Raw genomic sequence first — 21,268 nt, 5'->3', positions numbered from 1 at the left:
ATTTAAAATAAATAAAATTTTAATTTTGTCAAAGTATACAAGCTCTAAACTTCCAATCATATCAGAAACAAATAACAAGTCGTCTCCACCCTCCGGACACATTCACATATATAATCCTCAGATTGAAAAAGGTACATTAATCATCTTACAAGAGACAAACCTAAACAACCACACGAACACATTACATATAAAAACATCATCGTACCTTTTCTTAACGAGAACGTATATGTAGTTACTATTTCCTTTGTTTTATGAAGGCATTGATTACTATAGCGATGATTAATTCGAGGCACGATGGAATAGTTTTTGATTCAAAAAAATACAACATCACCAGAAAAAGTTGGAGAGAGAAGAATGGTGAGACGAGGAGAGAGGATCGTCGTCGAGATGATTAGAAGGAGAGTGCAGATGTCGTCCTTCGTAAGTAGTGATTACCATTCTTGGATCATCTGCTAATCTCTCCACCCTCTTCTTCACTCTACACTTCTCTTGTGTGCATCTGTAATAGCTCCTGACGTTTTAAAATTAAAATATTAGTTACTTAGTTAGCCTAATTTAATCAAAACTTACTGAAAAGTGCATTTAATACATTATAAATTTGAGTAATATCTATTAATCCTCCAAACAGAAGATTGTTTTCTTTCTATTTCCAAAGAAACCAATTTCATGTTATGAAATGAATCAAGATTTATGTATCAACCTTATACATATATAATCATGCTATATGGGAAAATGAATTTATTTAATGGGGAAAATATGATTACGTATGGAAAACCGAATATCTAGTGCTATATGAAACTGATGACAAATGGAAACTTTAATACTGAGCTCATGAGAGAGCTTTACAAAACAGCGAAAACATAATTTTCAAGAACTATACCAATTACCCAAACAAATCATTGTTGGTAAATGTCAAATGTCAACTTGAGAGAGAGGAATCTTAAGGAAACCCCATATGTCTCACATAATACTCAAATGCTTCCCCACATGAAATCATTTACTTTTCTTTTTGTTTGGTAAACGGTTATCTTCTTTTCTTACTTTTACCTATTAATCCCACTGAGACAATAATCTTCTTATAACATATCCGATAATTAATACAGAGAAGCACCAACAAGATTCTGCTAAAAAAATTCAATTCATAAGCAAAATCCTGAAGCAAATTTCAGTATTTACATGGCTCATAATCAAACTCTTAAGAGACTATTCATATTCTCATCATATTAGTTAACATTTAAAAGTTGAAACTTGAAAAATCTACTGATTCAAGCCTGTAAGTTTATATGATAAGTCATCGTTAACCCCCAAGCAATAATGAAAGGAAAATATATAACGGATGTATAAATGATATTAACTAAACAAAGACTGAAATAGATTAAAAACTTGGAAACCAGTTTCGAATCATTATAAAAAAAAACTAGCTATGTAATTAACTTCATATAATAAGAAACAAAAACCTGGGATGTTGAGTGTTCTTGACAACTTTCTGGCCATATTTTCTCCATCTATATCCATCATCTAAGACATCAACATCGCTTAGTGTCTTGAAGCAAAACCGAGGCTCCCTCACTTTTTTTCTTGTCTTAGGCTTCTTCATCTTCAGAGTAGACATTATTCCCAATGGTGACGTGTTAATTTTGTGGCGACGAGTCTCATGATGTTGATGATCATCATCATCATTACTGCCATCACCATCACAACCATCATGATCAATATTATGATCAACATCAATCTCACTTGTATGGTTATTTTTCTTGTTGTATTCGTATCCTGCTTGACTACTCCATGCCCTAAATTACATTAACGCAACGCATTTGACATAAGCTAATGTGTAATGTGTGCATGGCAACTCAGACCAATTAAAAATTCTGCTATATATAGGATTTAAAATGTTTTCTTAAATTTATAATTTAAATTTGCTTTCTTCGAATACAAAAGTGTGTACACTTTAAATGACGGAATGTATAGTAGGCGTGTGCATATATATATATGAGCTATGCTATGAATCTTTAGAGAAGGCACTAAAAACACTTCGAATTGTAAGCTCTTGATAACTTGTAGCTAATTGTAGCTAATTCCCCCTAGCTATTATAGTATACGATAATTTATTATGTGATAAATCCATGGTAAAGGGAATCAATATCTTTATCTTATGAGATCCTTCAGATATAAAGCGGTAGCTGTAGACAACCTATAGACTGGCCCCTATATTTTTATTTGTTTTATATAATTAGATCAATAAATCCATAGACTTAAATTACTTTATTATTTTCGAAAGTAAGCTTACCATGGATTTAAAGACGGTCTTTGGGATGATATTTCACCGGTAAGACGATGCTGATCAAGGTTAACAATACCATCATGATCATGCCTTTGTTTTGATGAGGCTAAAGAGGAGACCGAGATTAGGGTTTCTGGGAGATTCGCCATGGGATTGATGGGATCTCGAGGATGAGTTACAAAGGAAGGGGAGTTATTGTGAATGAATGAGTTGAAGGAGTGATGACCTAGAAACGGAGACACAAGAGAAGAAGGAGAAGATGACGAAGATAATGTGTGATTAGGGAAAGAGAAAAAGAAACCTAGAGTGTTAGTATTATTGGTGTTTATGATGTTTTGTGGCTCATCGAACAAGCTTACTCCTTGGTTTATCGTACTCATCTCTCTCTTTCTTTCACGCAAAAGCTTGAAGGAGACGCAAAAGTTTGAAGGAGATGAGATTGTGTGTAAGAGAGAGGAGAGGGAATTTTTTTGGTTTGGTGGATATTTGGTTCGATTTTGGGTTATGACAAGCCAATCCATCCATGTGTGTGTTTCGATAAATATATAAATGTTGGAAAAAGAAAGTTGCAGGTGGGTCCAATTGATTTGGCTTTGTTTAAGATTCACATCTTTTAATTCCCATTATTTGTAATTAAAAGTTTTAACACTGATTTGGATTATCCATATAGTAAACTCTATGTTTTTGTGTGTTTACGATGCCTTATCTATAGGACTATTATCTGTTGCGATATCAGAGCAACCAAAAAATTACTATAAATTTGTATATAGTGTCCTTTTGGTATGACGGTATTACGTAAAAGTTTTAGGCCGTTGATGTTACAAGATTTTACTAACTAATTCACACGTGCTGCATGACTAAAAATATCAATTTACTCTCTTAATGGCCTTGCAACTTTCACTTCGATATAACAATATTCATTTGTTCTGAAGTTCAAAAAAAGAAAAGAGTTTCATTTGTTCTGGTGAAAAAACTACATAGGTAGAACCAGTGTCGTACACTTAGCTTTTCCAAACAAAGATTATTCTGATTTTGCGCTCTTAAGATCAATTTTGTGTGTGTGTGTGTAAAACACTGATTATTCTGTAGCAATATACTTAACCTTTTTACAATACAGAAACAGCTGATTTCAGTTTAAATTTTGTCTAAAAATAAAGGGTAAAAGTTAATTTAGATATAAGTGTTTTTAGTTGCCTACGAGGGTTGTTACGAATTGCATGAGATAAATATGTGTTACTATCTCCGATGGTTTACTCTATTATTTACTTTAGAACACAGTAACTCTATAATAGAGTTTGAATTTACATCAATCAATGATATTCTATTTTAGAGTAAAAAATATAGTGATGAACAAAAAAACAAGTTATTCAACTCTATTATAGAATGAGAAATAAAGTATCATTGGAATATTTTTATTCTAAAGTTTAAATTCTATTTTAGAATGAAAAATAGAGTGAGGTTGAATGCATTATTTTGAACTAATGTCGTCTAGAAAGGAAAATGGAATATTTTGTTGATGTGAACGAAAAAGAAAAATGAAATAAGAAGAGAAAGGAGAAAACGCGTCAGGGCACTCGAGAGAAAGATGAAGAGAGATAGTGCGAGTTAACGTCGTGTCGCTTAAACGGCAGCCAGCTTCTGTAACGGCGTCCAGCTACGTCCCTGAAACGGCGTTCATATGGTGTGTTGCTTACGTAGATAAAAAAACTATGTTACGGTTTACAAAATACTAATTAATGAAATCCAAATTCTAGTTATTTTACATATACAGAGGCACTACAATCTGTTGGACAAAATACATGTTTTGAAATCTATGAACTGAAGATTACATGTCGAGCACTTTTACCTTTTTGACAAAAAAAAATCCTTATATGTGATATTTGAAGAATTTGAAAGAATATAGAGGAATAACTGCACCATTCTGTAATCATTGTTTCCCAAAAACAAATCCAAACCTCTAGAATTGGCGTTTTCTACAAGATTTTCTTTTCACGTATAAATATAAATATAAATATAAATATAAATATAAATATAAATATAAATATAAATATAAATATAAATATAAATATAAATATAAATATAAATATAAATATAAATATAAATATAAATATTATATATATATATATTTAAATTCTGAAATCATTTTCCATGGAAAAAATGGTTGGAGATGTGATGGGAATACACACATCTATCACTTTCTTATAGCTAAGATTTCATATTTCTTACAAAATGATGTACTACCCAAATATTTATACGATTGTATTGTTTTGGGAATACAAAAAGGAATATATTGATTAGGAGGAGCAATGATGAAAAATCTTAGGTGCATATATTCCTCTGTATGCTATGTGAGGATGTCATGATTATGATTTGATGAATTAGGCTCCTATTTGACCTTTTCTCGTCTAAAAATGCACCTAATAATGGGAGATAGATTAAATTCATAAAAAAATACAATCATACAAGAGAGAAAAGTTTCTTACCTTTTTCTCGTTTTACCTTTTGCAAGATTTGCATTTTGTAATAGTTTCATCGAGTTTAGAAACCCCACCGTTTATCATATTCCAAGCCAACTTATTTTTTGTTCATTTATGTATACATTTGTGCATCTTTATATACAAGCATGATAACCCATATCCGCATTCTTATAACATACCAAAGTACTTTTATGTATTATATACTATAGGTTAACGACACGTCCATATATGACAACGCATATGTATATTTCTATAGTTGAAGTAATTCATATTTTTCATACATCAAAGTACCTCCTTAATTTCTTTATCCATTTTAGAGGATACTAGAGTCTTCGTCCGCGCTACGCGCGGAAAATAGGATTTTTTTTTTTTTTGAAACACTCGGAAAATAGGATTAAATATATTTTGTATAGTATTAAATTTTTTTAATAAATTTAATATTATTTATTGTTATATGAATATCTAGGTTGAGTTTATTTTTATAATTTTTATTAAGTTTTATAAAATTACGTGCGGAGAGAGGATCTCTCGTGAGAAATGTTTCACCCTTGACAAAATATAAGAAATCAATTTTAGTGTATTTTATAACATTGTGTAATTATTTATATTTAATACCAATACTATACAAAGAAATAAACTTATATATTAAGTTTCAAATTTTATTAGTTGAAATATATTCGTCACCTATTTATTTTTATATATACTATTTTGATGTTTTGACATAAGTTTAGAAAAAATGTTTAGTACTCTCTTTTGATGGTATTTTCTAATAGAATCAATGTATTTCTTTAATAATTTTTTTGTTTTGTAATTTTAAATAGTATGTGTTTAAATAGTTTTTATTTATTTTAAAACTGATATTTACTGTTCATTTATTTTTATTTTTATAATATAACTAAAATGAAACATTATTTTCAAAAAAATGTAAACCACTTTAATTATTTATATCACAATTACAAATATAGATATATCAAACATAAATAATTATATTATATAACTATTTGTGCTTTATCAATTAGTTAGAATATGTACATTATAACATACAATTGCAAGTTAGCATATGAAATACCTGGAGCAGATATACCCATGTCAGAATAGGAGGGAGGGATTCGCTAAAGCTCTAATTAGGTATCTCCAAAACATGTACGATCACCAAGAAACACATCTAAATAGTAACTCAAATCGAAGAAATATTAAAAGATCAAACGAATAATAACACTATTATACAAACAAAGATTTTGAGAGAGAAATATTTTGAGGAGTCCCTACCTCAATTTTCTATACAGTCCCTGTTAGCTTTTTCCTTGTTCTCATCTTCTACGGCTGGTTTTTCGTGTAAGTTTTTTTCGACTCTTTATTTTTGTAGACACCATCCATGCTTGTAAGTTGTAAGTTATACGTTTATAACTTTCAGAGTTACCTCGTCACGCTACTTTAGACAGCCATAGTCCCATCAGTTAAGAAAATGGAGATCGCATGAAAACAGGGGATAGTATACCATAAATCTTTTGACAAAATGTATCATTGTCATCTGGACATTTACAAATTTATAAATTTTAACTCTAATAAAAGATGAGCATTCTCCCTTTGTATATCCCAAAAAAAAAAGAAACTCCAATTTCCAACTTACAAATCTTCGAAGTTTACCAGTGTAGTAGCTAGGGTGCCATACAAATCTTCGAGGTTTACCACTGTGCAATCCAAAGAACAAAAAACTGTAATTTGACCCCAAAAAACGAAATAAAAAAGTTAAAACTCTTTTGCCTCAAGCAGCCAGAGATGTTTGAATGAGAGAACCGCTACGAAAAGATAGAGAGAGTGAAGTCATATAAGAAAACGGTCAAAGGTTTCTTCTACCTTTTAATGCCTCAGGTTGCACATCTGTCTCAGCTTTCAGCAATCTTCTTGTGAGATCAGCTGCGCTTTTCATCTTCCTCCCTTGCCAGCAAACCCAACATGAACCAAGGAATATGATAAAAAAAAAAATTAATGAAACTGAAGATCAAAATATGGACGTACCTTTTTTTCCATTAGGCTTTCATCATAGAGAGCATATTCTATCAGAATATCTTGTCATAACCCAAGTTTTGCAGCCTATGTCTCCTTCCTTTCCAAACGTAAAGAATACAGTGATAGTCAATAATTTTGCACAGCCTTAGTTTCAATCGTTGAGAGAAATGTTTCACCCTCTCTTGCAAATCATAGTGATAATACTATTACCTCAAGAAAGATTGATACTGATAACCTTCAGTTTCTCTGTCTTTTTTTCTTTCTCCAAACCATAGAGAATGAGAACCTAACCAAAATTTTCATATTTAAGAAGAGAATGAGAACCCATCATTATGAACTCACCACATGTGCTCCCCATAAGACATGTGCTTGTAGTAAAAAAATAAAGAGGCTTACTACCTTTGGGCTTTTTGGTGTCCTTCTTAGCACCCTCCTTCTCCTCTGCCGCTTTCTTTTCTTCCTCAGTCTCATCACCAAAAGGATCCATGTCATCATCGTCATCAGCTGCAGGTGCCTGTTCACAGAACAGAAAATAGCTAACACACACACCCAAGAAAAGTTTCATCTACTAAACACAACTCGTTGATTCCTAATACAAATATCACTATATCAGTCTATGATCACCATCTTTAAGTTTATGATTTCTTCCAAGCAGAAACTTAGAACATGTCACCAACATAACGCAAGAGTTGCTCCACTCGAGCTTTATCCCTTAAACTGCAAACAAACACCACCACCAGTCATTATAAACTAACTAATCAAAAGAAATAAAAAAGATAAGAGAGATATGAAGAGGACAACATACATATGAATGAGACGGCTATTTAAAGCTTTGCATTCTTGGATGATTGCTTCCTCGTCAAGTAGCTCTTCCAATGTGTAATCATCCTTGTCTAGTATCGAATCCACCTATTATTTATTAATAAACAAAAGATTGAAAGTATACATTTATTTAAGTTATGTCAAACACTAGGAGATGAACAGAAGCACGAGAGATCCAAACGTAATGATAAAAATCTTCTACCAATCCCGGATTAATAAACCTTCCGCTAAATCTATCTATCTCAGGATCAAAGCAAACGACGAAGAAGCATTTCAACTACTTAGAATCGGATCATCAGAGATCGGGTAAGACACAATATGGAAGGAGAAATGGGATCTGGTAAAGAGAAACTCACGGGAGAAGATGCAACAATTCCAAAATTTGTTACTGAAAGTCAAATAACAATCCAAACTTGATAAACTGATCTAAACTTTTCAAAAAGACAAACTTTTTAGCAGATGGTAAGCAAGGCAATCGTACCACTTGCTAGCACTGGGGAAAGCATCGCTGGGTTTCTCCACAACGGCAACGTAAACCTTCACATCATCCACAGGCAATTTATCTCTGCGGGATCAAAACCTCTCTTAGATCTCGATGGATGCAATGGAAAGGTTTCAAATCGTATAGCAAAAGAAGGTCTTTGAGAAACTTACCCGGAGATGTAGGTTTTTCTAAACGCAAAACGCAAACACAGTTTTTTCTCAGGGAATTCTGCAGATTGAAACATATGAGATTATTGAAGCAAGAGTTGGATAATCAATTAAAAACAGTTCTAATAGATAAGCTTGTGATTTAACTCTGATTATGCAGGTATCACGAACTTCATTTCACCAATTGATCAAAAGAACCTGATGGTTTCTTTAAATCGGATCGTCGGAGACTATGGCTTTCCCGTTCGAATTCATCGCGATAACAAATTGAGAGAGTTTTGATTGAAAAAAAACATGAAAGAAGAGATTTTTAAATAAATAGAGAGGAAGCCATCAATCAAACCTAAACGGACAATTGATTACTCTACAGATCGGTTGCAGTGAAGATGGAGAGACAAAACGTCGTTCGATCGATGAAAATGTAGAAGAAGAAGGAAAACGAAAAGAGGGAGACGAAATGATCGCAACGCGTGATAAAATTTAGAGTTTCGATACTGGGCTTTAATGGGCTAATGGCTTTTGTAAAGATTATATGAAAATATTATTTTGAGCCTAAATACCGTAACTTGTCTGATGATGTGGCAGAATACTTTAAGCTTATTGGGTGTTTTTTTGTTCTGACGTGGATACGCTCACGAGGCTTAGTATCCGCCTTTTATTATAGTTTAGATTTGTTTCATATAACCATTTAACAAAATATGACTTGGTTAGTTATTTCATACATTAATTCAGGAATATTGTGAGCTGTAATTGAACGTAACTTAGCATAGAGAAGTTTATTCGGTCCTATTGAACATTTTATAACGTTGTTTCATATTACCACTAGTATGCCAATAATATATCTGTTTGTTAATTCATTTATCACACATCACATTTCTTTTGATTAAGACACACATCAAATATAGTTTAATTGTTGTTAGATTATTCTAAAATTAATAGAAACAATCCATAAAATAACATCAAATGTTTATAGCCTTTTCACATTAGGGGGCAGTCTTCTTTGACAAAGTCTCACTGGTTTGTCAAAAACAGGGGGAAATTTAAAACAGAACAATTCAGCGTACTTTGGTTGAAAAAGAAAACTATTAGGTAGTTCTTTTTTTCTAATATATTTTGTTTTTGTTTTCAGCTGATAGTAAAAAAAAATATCTTTCGTCTTTTTACTTTATAACCTAAAAATAAACCCTTTTGCCGTAAGAAACACTTTTAGAAAACATAAATAACACTGGTCGAAAAAAACATGAATTGACTTAATACACGTCTTGTTTGCTTTTTTTTTTTTTTTTGTGCACATACGTCTTGTTTGCTTACATCCCCTTTTTAATAAAAACTTCTTCAAACTAGAATCCTGAATAAATCGTTCGGCTGGCAATAGATAGTACCGTTTTGATACACGTCTTGTTTGCTTACACAAAATTTACACTAACCAGGAAACTTTAAAATTTAAAAGTACTATTAAAAACAATTAGGTTTCATATATACGACGTAAATATGTTACCTTTTTTTTTTGGACTAACGTGGATATGTCATTTTGACCCAAGTGTTCTATTTTGGATTTATTTGCCAAATAACCACAAATAGAAAATTAGATTATGAGAGAGAGAATATAGAGAAAAATGAAGGAAAAATAGGAGAAAAAGAAAATTTTTAGTTAGTCAGTGAATTTATATTTTCTTTGTATATAGAGTGCAATTTACCTTCTATTTTCAGCAGTGTTCTTAACATTGATTTGCATGGTTAAATGGTTAACAATAACAACTTAAAACTAAATGGAATAGCTCAAGTATTTTTTTTATAGTACTTAAATTCCTTATATATTTTTAATATAGGTTATTTTTTGAGATCATGATGCGTATAACCTTTAATTTCGTAGAATATATCATATTTTCTTCAAAACAATCATTTATTTTTTTTAGAAATCTTTGCGGGACTGAACCTTCTACGAGCCATCAACTAGCCATTTTTTAGATCGGATTATTGGAGTGAATGGATATATAGCCCATTTTCCTTTTATATTACTCGAATCTTTTATATATATTTAATGTGGATTTTTCGTTTTAACAATGGAAATCCTATTATCCCTTATATATTAAAAGGGATGCATTACATTTAATGCGTTCACATTGTATTTGCCACGTGTCGATTAGATAGCCCTTCTCACAATTTGTTTCCTTATATGCTTCAATTCTAAAACACACGAGATAAAAGTAATGCAACACCAAAAACTGCGTCTTTGTTAACTTTTTAGAGAAGTTGCAAAAATGCAACACATAAGATACATTAATTATAAAGACTCTTTTTCGTTCTTTGACTTCAATGGAAACGGAGAGGGTGAAGCGGAAGCTCGGCAGAGGTGGCGTGGCAGAGACAACGACGTCTACGGTCATCAATTTCTTCTCAGACTCTCTTTCCCATGAACTCGCCTGTCAATCTCTCTCTCTCTCTATGGTTTTATATTTTTTAGGGTACGGAAAGGGTTGCGTTGTGGTGGTGGTACGGTGGTGGTGCTTACGCATCTGCTCACCGGAGAGTGAAGACAAAGCTTAATGGTGGTGCGAGTGATGATGATGATGAAATTTGGATTTTGATTTAGGTTTAATTTGTTTTTGACTTATTGCTTTTTTTGGCTTATGTTTAGTGTTTCTTTCAATTTTGGTTTAGTTCTGTAAAATTATTTGAATATATAATAATTTAAGGTGTTTATGTGTAAGTTACGAAAGAATAATCTAATAACATATATACACAAGCTTTCTGATATTTCAAGAACCTTGAGTTTGATTGAAATGTAAATATCAGATTAAATGTGAGAGTTTGTTAGCCCGTAGCTATGTTTTGAAAGAGTGATATTTTACATATTTTGAAGATAAATTGTTTCATACTCGCAAATATATTCATGTTACAGCTAATTCGATATATTGGAATTGAGTGTGATAATACATTGAAAGTTTGAAACGTACGTAACCGATTCTTTTTTGAAACAAAACAAAGAACTCTAAAATAACATTTTTAACCAGTGTTTTGAAACCCGACCCGGATCCGCGATTGAACCAGTAAATTCGGTGACCCAGAAAAAAATCTGGTTTGGGTTTTGTGAAAAACTCAATATTTAGAAACCCACAAAAACCCACAGAAACTCACTAAAACTCGGAACCTGATAGCGGTTGATCCGCCGGTTGAACCAATAAATAACTTTTACCTTTTTTTAAGTTTTTAGATAATGTTTATATTCTAAGTTTCCAATTAAGAAGTTAGGTGCTGACAAAAAAAAAAAGTTAGGTTTTCCCTTTTCAGTTTTATATTTGTGATTTTTAGATTTTGATGAAGATTTCATTATGTCACCTGAAGAAAATGAAGTGAACGATAGTAGAGAGAACCAAAATTAGTTGATGTGATTTGATGTTAGTTTATTTCTGTTACTGACAATTTATTACAATGATCTTTCACTTTGAGTTTATTTTGAATTTGAAGTTTAATTTATTATTCAAATTAGAAATATAAATATTTATGAATTTTATATCTTAAATTTTTTTAGATGTCATAACTTTTACTTTGTTACAGAAAATTTTAAATAGTTTAAACTATTTTTTGATATTTTGTATGTAAAATGAAAATAAAAATAGAAAAACTTAAGTTAAGTATTTTCTAAATACCTTTTAAACATAAAATATATACATATCCAAACTATTATTATATGTTTTAAAAAATATTAGAAAATATTAAACTTTAGTTTCTATATTTTTATTTTCATAGCTAATATATTATTATATAATAAAATTAATTTATTTATTAACCCAAGATTCATCCGCGGTCGACCCAGTGACCCATTGACCCGGTAAGTCCTTTTAACATAATGAGAAAAAAGGTTTTTGGATAAGCTTTAAGAAGTAAGAACATGCTAACGTTTATTATGGTTGTTAATGTCAACATTGTCACATTAAAAGATACAAAAGCTGGCAATACCACTCCGAGGTTGACTTAAATAATAATCAAACTTATTTTAAGTTTTTGACAATATTTACGATGATGCTGGTGAATTTTTCTGATCACTTAATAAAAAATTTGAATTTTCTATTTTTTATAACTTATAGTATGTCGCCCTGATTTATTAGCTATTGATAATATAATAAGTTTGAAACACTCATATACTGAAGCTTATGAATTTTTCGATGGAGGATTATCTACACCGAATTCTATAGAAAAATGATGTATCTTTCAATTACTAATTGCTTAAGATATTTATTATATATTTATTTAAAAAATGAAGATGATCGCATTAAATCTAACTGATTGTATCAGGTAAGATATCAAGTTTTTTACATAAAGTTTGCAATAATCGATATATATTCCAACTGCAATCTATCACCGAAAGAAAGAAAAATGAAAATCAGTTTAATCGAACAAACCAAAATAAATACAGCTTCCGAATAGTTGTTATATTTTAAAAGAGTTAAATCTAAAAAAATCCAACCTAAAACCAAATCGATGTCCACACTAAACAGATTTAATATCTTCTTATCTTATAAATATTAAAATTAATAATTTTATTCCGCGCAAGGCGCGGGTTATCACCTAGTTCATATGTATAACAGTACATTGCATTTTTTTTTGTCGAATAATAGATTGCATCACTATAGAAATTGGCGCCGTTTATATCATAACAATTACGAGATCTGTTTAAATTTCAAACATTCCTTGATATTATGTATTTATCATCCACTAGTATTTTGGTATCATACAATATCTTAACAACTGAAAATATGTTATGAAAAATACCTTTTCATTAAAATTTTGGGGAGGAAGAATGTTCTTTAAGGACCATAACTATTACGTGCAGAAAAATTTATTTTCATAACTTAATACAAAAGACATATTTTCATAACTTATTTTATATTCAAATGTTTTTATTTTAAAATACAAATACCCGGACAGATTTATTTTAATATGTTATTACGGAATCGTATTGTCGTTAACTTATTGTTGAATATTATAGACCGAAAATGCCAGATTTAGCCCGCACTCAACAAAAAAAAATGCCAGTGAGAAAAAAAATATTACAGAATGATTTATATTTTATTGTGTAATTTATACTTGTTTCTAAAAACAAATTCCGTGTTATATTATATTAGTTAGATTTTATAGTTTTGATAAATTATATTTTTTCTAGCACCTTTGCATGCTCTTGACTCTTGAGTGATTATAAATTTCCTTTTGTATAACCGAATTTTAAAATTTAGAAATCTAGATTACTTTACATTTTTTATAATAATATATATATATATATATGTATTTTTTTAAAGAGAAATTTCTATCTTTTATTTTGCGTAACGGTTCCACAAGAAGAAATTTTAGAAATCTAGATTACTTTACATTTTTAATAATAATATATATTTTTATAATTTCTATTTTTTTTTTGCGAAACGGTTCCACCATATTTCTTCTTGTGTAGTTATATAGTTTAGCCTCGTGATACCGTAAGAACAACGTCAATATGTCATCACGTTGGTCCGTGGGAATGATAGTAGAATGAAAATACACGTAACTCGTAATGAGATCATTTTCTTTTTACACATTAATGTTCGTGTGTGTGTGTGTGTTTAATATTTCACAATTCGTTTTATACATCTGGCCAAAAAGAGAGAAAGGGTAATATTATTTGTTTGGGTGAAATAATAATACGAATCTGATTAATGGACCTTCAGAAGTGGGGAAGAGACTGGAGTGTAGGTTGGCGAAGGTAATCATTTCATTTTTTTCCGCATGTATTTAAAATTTACATTATTTGTTTTCATACCATCACCTTTCTTGAGCTTCTTCCTCTCTCTTTACCCCCTTCAATAATTATATTCTCAGTGATCTCTGTTCAACTGCTAGTTTCATTACAAGCATTATTATCTTTAGTCTAAAGCTGTAACTGTGACTAGTCTAGCCCCGGTCCGATCCTATATATTTGAGATCGGATAGACAAACAAAACTTGCGATGTTTTATTGAAGTTGTCTCTAAGACCATCTCCAATGTATTTCTCTATTTTTACCTCTAAAATAGAGGAACTTTATAATAGAGTTGGGTTTTACTCCAATGTATTTCTCTAAAATAGAGATCTCTACATATAGAGCAAAATATAGAGGAATGCTATTTCTTCCTCTATAAATAGAGGAGAAAATAGCAATCTCTATTTTAGAGGCAAAAATAGAGATGGGTTGGAGTGATTTTGCCTCTAAATGCTATTATAGAGGTAGAAATAGAGGTGGGTTGGAGATGCTCTAAGTTAAAATAATAGTCACACACTTTGAACAAAATAATACTCCCTCTGTTTCATAATAATTGATGTTTTGTAATAGTATACAAAGTTTAAGAAAATTATATTTTTTTAGAAATATATTTTAAACATATAATTTTAAAATCAGTTAACCAATTATAAAAAAGACCGTAAAATCTAATTGGTTGAACAGTTTCCAATAAAGTTAAAGTTAATTTTAAAATTTCAAAACTTCCTTAAAATTTCAAAACTTCATGTAAATAGAAACAAAACAAACCTTCTAAAACATCATCTATATTGAAACGGAGGGAGTATAAAATAATAGTCATACAATTTCTAATGCTACTCAAGTTTCATATTTCTATTTCTGTTTCATACAAGTTTGATATCGACTATTAAAGAGGTTTTCAATTCAAAAATATTAGACATAATCTAGTCGAACTAGATAGCAATTTTAATGTAGACCAAACTCTAGATCTCGATTCCATACATGTTTAGTAAAGAGGTGATCAGACTGAACCAGCGAACGATTTTAATTTTGAATAAACCTAGTGCTACTCAATTTTTTAATTCCATATACTTATAATATAAACATACAAAACATAAAAACGGGTAAAGGAAATTTCGATCAGTTTAGCGAGTTAGAGTGAGGCTGGACGAATAAGTTCAACTGTCTGCGCATGTATCAAATCCCAAAGGCATTAATCTCATTGACTTTCTAAACAAACTTCGAAACATTTAAAGTTGACTTCTCGTTAGGGGCACACAACTAATGAAGTCACACCCAAAAAGGAAACAATATGATCTTTAACTCTACAACTTACAACACATACATATGTAACATTTTGATATCAATTTATAAAAGACTAATCTAGCTAGTACAAGGGCAACAAAAACTAAGAAATAAGAATATTCTTTTTTTTTGGGGGAAAGAAACCACAAAAAGGGACACGAAGAAAAATGATGGCAACATGGGGACTCTGCGTCTGTTAGTGTTATAATTTGACAACATTATATTGATCCGACCATCCAAAGCTGTTTTTGTTCTGTCCTTCCTCTGTCACTTTATGCCGACCCCCTCTCTTAATGCCCTTCCTTATGCATCTTTCTCCTCCCGTGGTTCTTTGCGTTTTCTTTTGTTGTATAAGAAAAGAAGAAAAAGAGAATAGGCAAGGTAGCATAAGCATGGATTTAGAAATGTTTTTGGAACCATCTCTGAAGACAACGAAGAAAATATATGCAGTTGGGAGTAAAAAAGAGACGAGAAAAAAACATATCTATCAGTGACAAATGTCAAAACATGAGAAAAGAATTGAACACTAATTAAACAACAATCAAGTGAATCTGAAAACCCTAACATGGAGGGACCATCAAATGATTGGACATAACTGCACCAATCAATATGACACAATTCAGGGTGAATTAATATGAATATAAACAATAGGTCTTACCATAAAAGTCATATGTTATTATTACTTATGTTTGCCATTACAAGTTATCCATTTCCTTTATTTTCTTGGGAGGGTCCGAAAATATTTGTTCAAGATTCAACGGCCAAGAATTTACGTTACTCTTTTATTATAAAACTATCGTACACATTTTTTTTTTTGAAACAAAACTATCGTACACACAGAAACGAAGATTAACATATAAAGTTGATAAGCTTCAATAATATTTGAATAGTGTGCTTATTATTTTCAAGAAATGATATTTTATTTATTGAATGAAAGTTGAAATGAACACAAGTACTTGACAAAGTCTGATCACACAAAGGGACTCGGTTGAATGTCAAACAGCATCATCTTTCAACCATTTTATTGTCCTCAAGAATCATAATAAGCTGAAATAAACTCAATCCTCTTTGGATTCTTTAACCGTCTTGGGACGTCTTTGGGAAAGTGTTCTCTTCGTGCTCTCGAGCACACCAAAGAAGATTGAACCACCAATACCTATCCACAACACTCTTGGCCCAATACCCTAATCGTGGTGCAAGGGTTAGCGTTTTTGTAGTAACTAAAAGAAGCTCTGCTCAACTTATGATAAAGTGGTAACTAGTGTGTGCGTGTGGTGTACGTACCTTTAAGAGAGCAGAAGCTCCTTCCTCTTTTACAATTGTTTGAACACAGTCAACTATTCCTTGATATTGTTTGGCTGATCCCTGAGAAGAAGAAGAAAGAAGATTGGAACTTGGAGAGACTTTTTAAGATGTGATAAAACTATTACTACCTGAACCATTAATCTTGTCTTGATAACATCAAGCGGAGTGGTAACTGCTCCTGTCAGAGCACCTGCATAAACCAAGTTTATACTTAATAATCACACACTGTCACTAACTGGTTCCTCTGTAATAACAAGTTGTTAAGATACAAAGCAACGTTTTGATTATAATGGACCAGACAGAGTCTTCTTTCAGTTCAGTCAATTAAACCTAACTAACTGTCTCAGGTCAGATTATGGGGAAATTTGCAACATCTACCAAAACTTAATGGATCCGGAAGTTTTGTATTTAAAAGCGTTCACGAACCAGCAAATGCACCAATTAGAGCGTTCTCAGGATCATTAAGCTCTCTACGCGCCTAGCCAAAACAAAACAAAAGTTGAGCAAAGTTTAAATCTCATGCCAAAATATTATTCAGTTACCCTATTTTTTTGATTATTTTTTGGCCAAGAAAGCTTACTGCTTTTTTATACCCCAAGCAGAGCTGCTCATATATGCAGAACTGAATAGCATCAAACGGCAAGTCTCTTAATAGGAAGGATCGGTATCCCTAGAAAGAAAAATGAAATAAGTTACCACACAGAAAAAAATAACAGACTAAAAGGAAGAGCTTAAGCAAAAGGTGTTAGTGTTACTAACTGCATAGAGACCCTTAAAGCCCTCTTGTGATGCAATAACTCGAACAGCGTTGGGAGCTGAAGCAAACTGACCAGTCTGCATTCTCTGCTTCACAACCTAAAACAACACACACATTGAAAATGTCACTTGAAGAGGAGGACTCTAGGATTAGAGAGGGAGTTTATACCTCTGTAGGTACTCGAATAAGAGAGGCAGCAAGTCCACCGATTGCCCCTGCAGTCTGTGGAATTTGATAAAGATTACTGTTCTTCACTCTCAAAATACAAGGAACAAATTCAACGATCCAGATAAAGAAAATCTCTCACCAGGTGAGCAACTGCGCTTAAATGATCAGGAAAGGTTTTCAGCAGTTTCTGCTTTGTGGGTTCGTAAACTCCAACGAACAAAGCCGAAGCCCTACATAGAAACATTGTCAAAACAGGACAAGGATACAATTTTTTGTCAAAAACTCATCATTTGTAGTTACTAGAAAGTTGATTTTTTTATATCAACAAAATAGGAACACTATGGATGAGAGCACTTACGGTAAGACACCAGCGATATTTCCAGCTAATCCTGAATATAGACCCTTCAACACAATCTTCCCACCTCCACGAGCTGCCTACATCATAAAGGTAAAAAATAATTTAGGAACTAAAGTTCAACATTTTCTTTTTTCCAAACAGTTAAAACTCAATCCAAACGAAGAAATGAACTTTGTTTGACGTGCCTGAAGTCTAGTCTTTATAGTATCAATAGGGTACAAAGCTGTTTCAACTACAACTCCAGCTGTACCTCCTGCTATAAACCCCTCTGCATCATCAAATAACATAAGAAAAGTAAACATCTTCAGATCCAAAGACTGCATCTTTACATTGAAATCATTAAAAATTACGAACCAAAAGAGATACACTACAAAGTGGTTCCATACCAAAGAGAGTGCGGAAGAAATCAAAAGGGTTTTCGTTTTCGTTTTGTGTACTGACTGAAGCAAAGCCTTTGCTCTTTTTCATCTGTGGAATCTGCACTAATCTATTCGAAACATCTGCCAAAAACCCATTTAAGTAAATATCACAACACATTCTCTCCTTCAATTGAGTCAAAACATATAAATAAATAATTAGAAAAAAAGAGAGACATCTCTTTTTTTTTTTATTACCGGGAGCACTGGCTGAAGAGCTCTTCACATCAACAGAGAGTGTAAGAGGAGCCATCAGAAGCTTCTCTGACCTAATTTCACCAAATTCAATTTCATTACACGCAAAACCAATCCCAAACTATTCAACCAAAGTGAAGAAACATACAAATACAATACAACACAAACAAATATATAGAGAGATAACGAGTAAACGTAGTCAATGCTATAGAGACCAGATTAGAGGATAGAAAGTATAGTTACCAGAGGATGAGTAGGTAGAGTAGCGAGAGGAGCAGGTGGAGATAGAGCAGAGAGTTCACTTTCTTCGGCTTTTTCGATGTCTGATTAAAAGCGTCGCTCTTCACATTTATGGGCCTTAAAGGACCCACTAAGCCCATAAAGAAGTAATGGGCCATTACTGTAAAAGCCCGTCACCGATTTCTCGTTGAAGTTGTGTATACGTTAATTAATTATATAAAATATATAATTTATAAAAATATATATTATGAAAATTCATGATATTAGATACATCTCTTTTAACTACCAGTCATGATTTTTAACGTAATATTGTACATTTCAATTATCAAACATAATAATTATAAAACAACTATTAACAAGGACGGCTCAAAATTGTTACGCCTTAGGACAAAAAAATGTTACCCTTTAAAATTTATATATAGATAATGTTTAAAATGTTTTTAAAATTTAATCAGTAATATTTTGTATATTTATAATGAAAATAAAACGATATACATATCAAATAATTTTAGGCCCTTTTCAATAATATTTATTTTATATATATATAAATATATAGATTTATAGAAAAATTGAATCTCTTAATTATTATTTTACGGAGGCACGGGCTTGGACCTGAGACGGTTGAACTGCTTGTCCCTTTCTGAGCCGGTCCTGACTATTAACCAATCTTGAAACACCATTACCTTGTTATTTTTATACAAGTTTTGAGAGCTTCTAAAACATCTATTTTAAGCATTCATTATTTCAATTTTTAAGTAGAGCATCTTTTCTTAAATGTGACTTTAAGACCGTGCTTCATGTGAAAAATAAAACCAGGAAGTGGCTCCATCTTGTGTCCCTTGTTGTATCTCATCTCTCTTAGCTGATATATATTTTGCACAAACACGATCAATTATTGCATCAGCTTCTACCATCTTCTTCTCTGGTCCAAACCCTATCCACTTTTGGAGGTTCCACATGAATCTTAGTGTAAAATGCCTATACACAATCGCTTCCGCAACATCGTCTAATGCTTTAACGAACTCATTTTCATGCATGTCAATGGAGAGAGATCTAGGATCAGACCCAGTTATCGTAACTAAGGTAGTGTCGAACGTGAATCTCCGGAACACATCTTGTAAGTCCACGACCGTTCCTGCCTCTGAAAAATGATTGAAAAGAGGCAATAACACGTCCTTGAGCTTGCTTGTTGTGACGCTCATTGAATCCTTTTGAAACCCTTGATGATGGAGTAGGGCCTGATAACACTTCTTCAGCTTGCTAGCTCGCTCGGCGTCTGAGTTGATTATCCCGTCTCCGTAAACTTCAAAGATCTCTTGGAACTCTGCACCTTTGATATAGTTGGAGAAGTTTGAGCTCACTATATGCTGAATATTAGCTGGATCGACTGTGATTAATACATTCTTCCCAGCAAACCATGGACCCTTGAATGGGAACGTCATGTTAGAGTTCTCGAGAACCTCAACGCTGTCGTTTATCCGGTGGATCCTCACAAGCAAACCTGGAGTCATCCCATAGAAGGGCCAGTTCCAGGGGTAGCTTTGAAGGGTTTTCTTGATGTGCAAGAAATCAAAGGGTTTCTTGTTGAGAAAATAATTGACGATAAGAAAGCAAAACAAAGCTAGGAATGCTTCAAATAAACCGATCGAAGCCATTAACTAGAGATGTTTGATTTTGTGCAGAGAAGAGAGCATAAGAAGGAAGTTGAATTATAAACATATGATATATAAATAGAGGATTTACCATTTAATTCATACTGGAGATATGTCCGGAAATAGCGTGTCTGTATTTCAATAACCATATGCCGATAATTTGATTTAACAATTATCGTAAGAAGGAGCTGAATTGTCGAGTGATCTATCCTACATGCAAAAATCACGTTAAAAGCATCCAGCGCAAAGACATAAGTTAAATATTTCTTGACGAGTAAGTTATTTAAAGGGAAATTGTCAATAATAGCACATTTTGAGTTTTTGTCTCAAAAATAGCAATAAAAGGAGAAAGTCACAAAAATGACACTCATTAAATGGTAAAATATTCATAATATTCTTGGTTTAAAATTAAATAAACAAATAAAAATAAATAAAATAAAAATAAAAAAAATTCCAGATTATATATTTTCAGATTCGAAATTTTTTATAATTTTTTTAAAACTTTTTTTAAATTTTTTTTTAAATTTTTTTTTTTTTCAAATTTTCTTTTTATAATTCAAAAATACTTTTTGAAACTGTTTTTATATTTTTATTTTTAATTTTTTTGGTTTTATTTTTTATTTTATAAAATTTTAAATCCTAATTCCAAAATTCCACCCCTTAACTCTAGACTCTAAGTCTAAGGTTTGGATTAATTAACCCAAGAGGTATAAGTGTATATTTACTTTTTTAATGAAACTTATTTTTGTGACTTTGAGCCTTGAGTAATAGTTTGAGAACAAAAACTTGGTTTGTGAACAAAAAATTGCTTTGATGCTATCCTAGTTTTTTTCTCTTATTTAAATGAGAGTTTCTTGATGATGAAGCAGATTGGATGGATGAAGAT

At 31.6% G+C, this 21,268-nt stretch overlaps 3 protein-coding genes across 14 annotated transcripts; all 3 read right to left on the bottom strand.

The window, feature by feature from the left end:
• Position 1: 1 nt before the first annotated feature.
• LOC103835120 (probable WRKY transcription factor 13) lies at positions 2-10,355 on the bottom strand. Of its 11 annotated transcripts, XM_033277189.1 has the most exons (13): positions 8,389-10,336; positions 8,245-8,302; positions 8,040-8,155; positions 7,574-7,677; positions 7,393-7,485; positions 7,168-7,282; positions 6,979-7,054; positions 6,778-6,865; positions 6,616-6,696; positions 6,389-6,449; positions 2,288-6,289; positions 1,458-1,790; positions 2-511 (listed from the first exon to the last, which is right to left on the bottom strand). In XM_033277189.1, exons 11-13 carry the CDS (start codon positions 2,800-2,802, stop codon positions 328-330), a joined length of 1,032 nt encoding a protein of 343 aa, XP_033133080.1. In that variant the 5' UTR covers positions 2,803-6,289; positions 6,389-6,449; positions 6,616-6,696; positions 6,778-6,865; positions 6,979-7,054; positions 7,168-7,282; positions 7,393-7,485; positions 7,574-7,677; positions 8,040-8,155; positions 8,245-8,302; positions 8,389-10,336; the 3' UTR covers positions 2-327. The 11 variants fall into 11 exon arrangements, with proteins under 11 accessions (XP_033133080.1, XP_033133077.1, XP_033133075.1 ...); XM_033277186.1 differs by having other exon boundaries at positions 2,288-6,473; XM_033277184.1 differs by having other exon boundaries at positions 2,288-6,449.
• Positions 10,356-16,148: 5,793 nt separating this feature from the next.
• On the bottom strand, positions 16,149-18,833 carry LOC103835119 (S-adenosylmethionine carrier 1, chloroplastic/mitochondrial). 2 transcript variants are annotated; one of them, XM_009111218.3, is made up of 13 exons: positions 18,734-18,833; positions 18,494-18,564; positions 18,266-18,379; positions 18,065-18,147; positions 17,880-17,956; positions 17,661-17,751; positions 17,522-17,575; positions 17,356-17,451; positions 17,177-17,266; positions 17,023-17,074; positions 16,725-16,786; positions 16,576-16,656; positions 16,149-16,475 (listed from the first exon to the last, which is right to left on the bottom strand). In XM_009111218.3, the coding sequence occupies exons 2-13, from the start codon at positions 18,546-18,548 to the stop codon at positions 16,350-16,352; spliced, it is 981 nt and encodes a 326-aa protein (XP_009109466.1). In that variant the 5' UTR covers positions 18,549-18,564; positions 18,734-18,833; the 3' UTR covers positions 16,149-16,349. The 2 variants fall into 2 exon arrangements, with proteins under 2 accessions (XP_009109466.1, XP_033133050.1); XM_033277159.1 differs by lacking the exon at positions 18,734-18,833 and adding an exon at positions 18,659-18,680.
• Positions 18,834-18,903: 70 nt separating this feature from the next.
• Positions 18,904-20,895, bottom strand: LOC103835565 (alkane hydroxylase MAH1). The gene has a single exon (XM_009111739.3). It carries the CDS (start codon positions 20,383-20,385, stop codon positions 19,513-19,515), a length of 873 nt encoding a protein of 290 aa, XP_009109987.1. The 5' UTR covers positions 20,386-20,895; the 3' UTR covers positions 18,904-19,512.
• Between the last annotated feature and the right edge of the window lie 373 nt (positions 20,896-21,268).

Source organism: Brassica rapa, chromosome A08 (genome assembly GCF_000309985.2).
Source record: "Brassica rapa cultivar Chiifu-401-42 chromosome A08, CAAS_Brap_v3.01, whole genome shotgun sequence".
In the NCBI taxonomy this organism is placed as follows: domain Eukaryota; kingdom Viridiplantae; phylum Streptophyta; class Magnoliopsida; order Brassicales; family Brassicaceae; genus Brassica; species Brassica rapa.
This window is presented reverse-complemented; position numbering and strand designations above follow the sequence as displayed.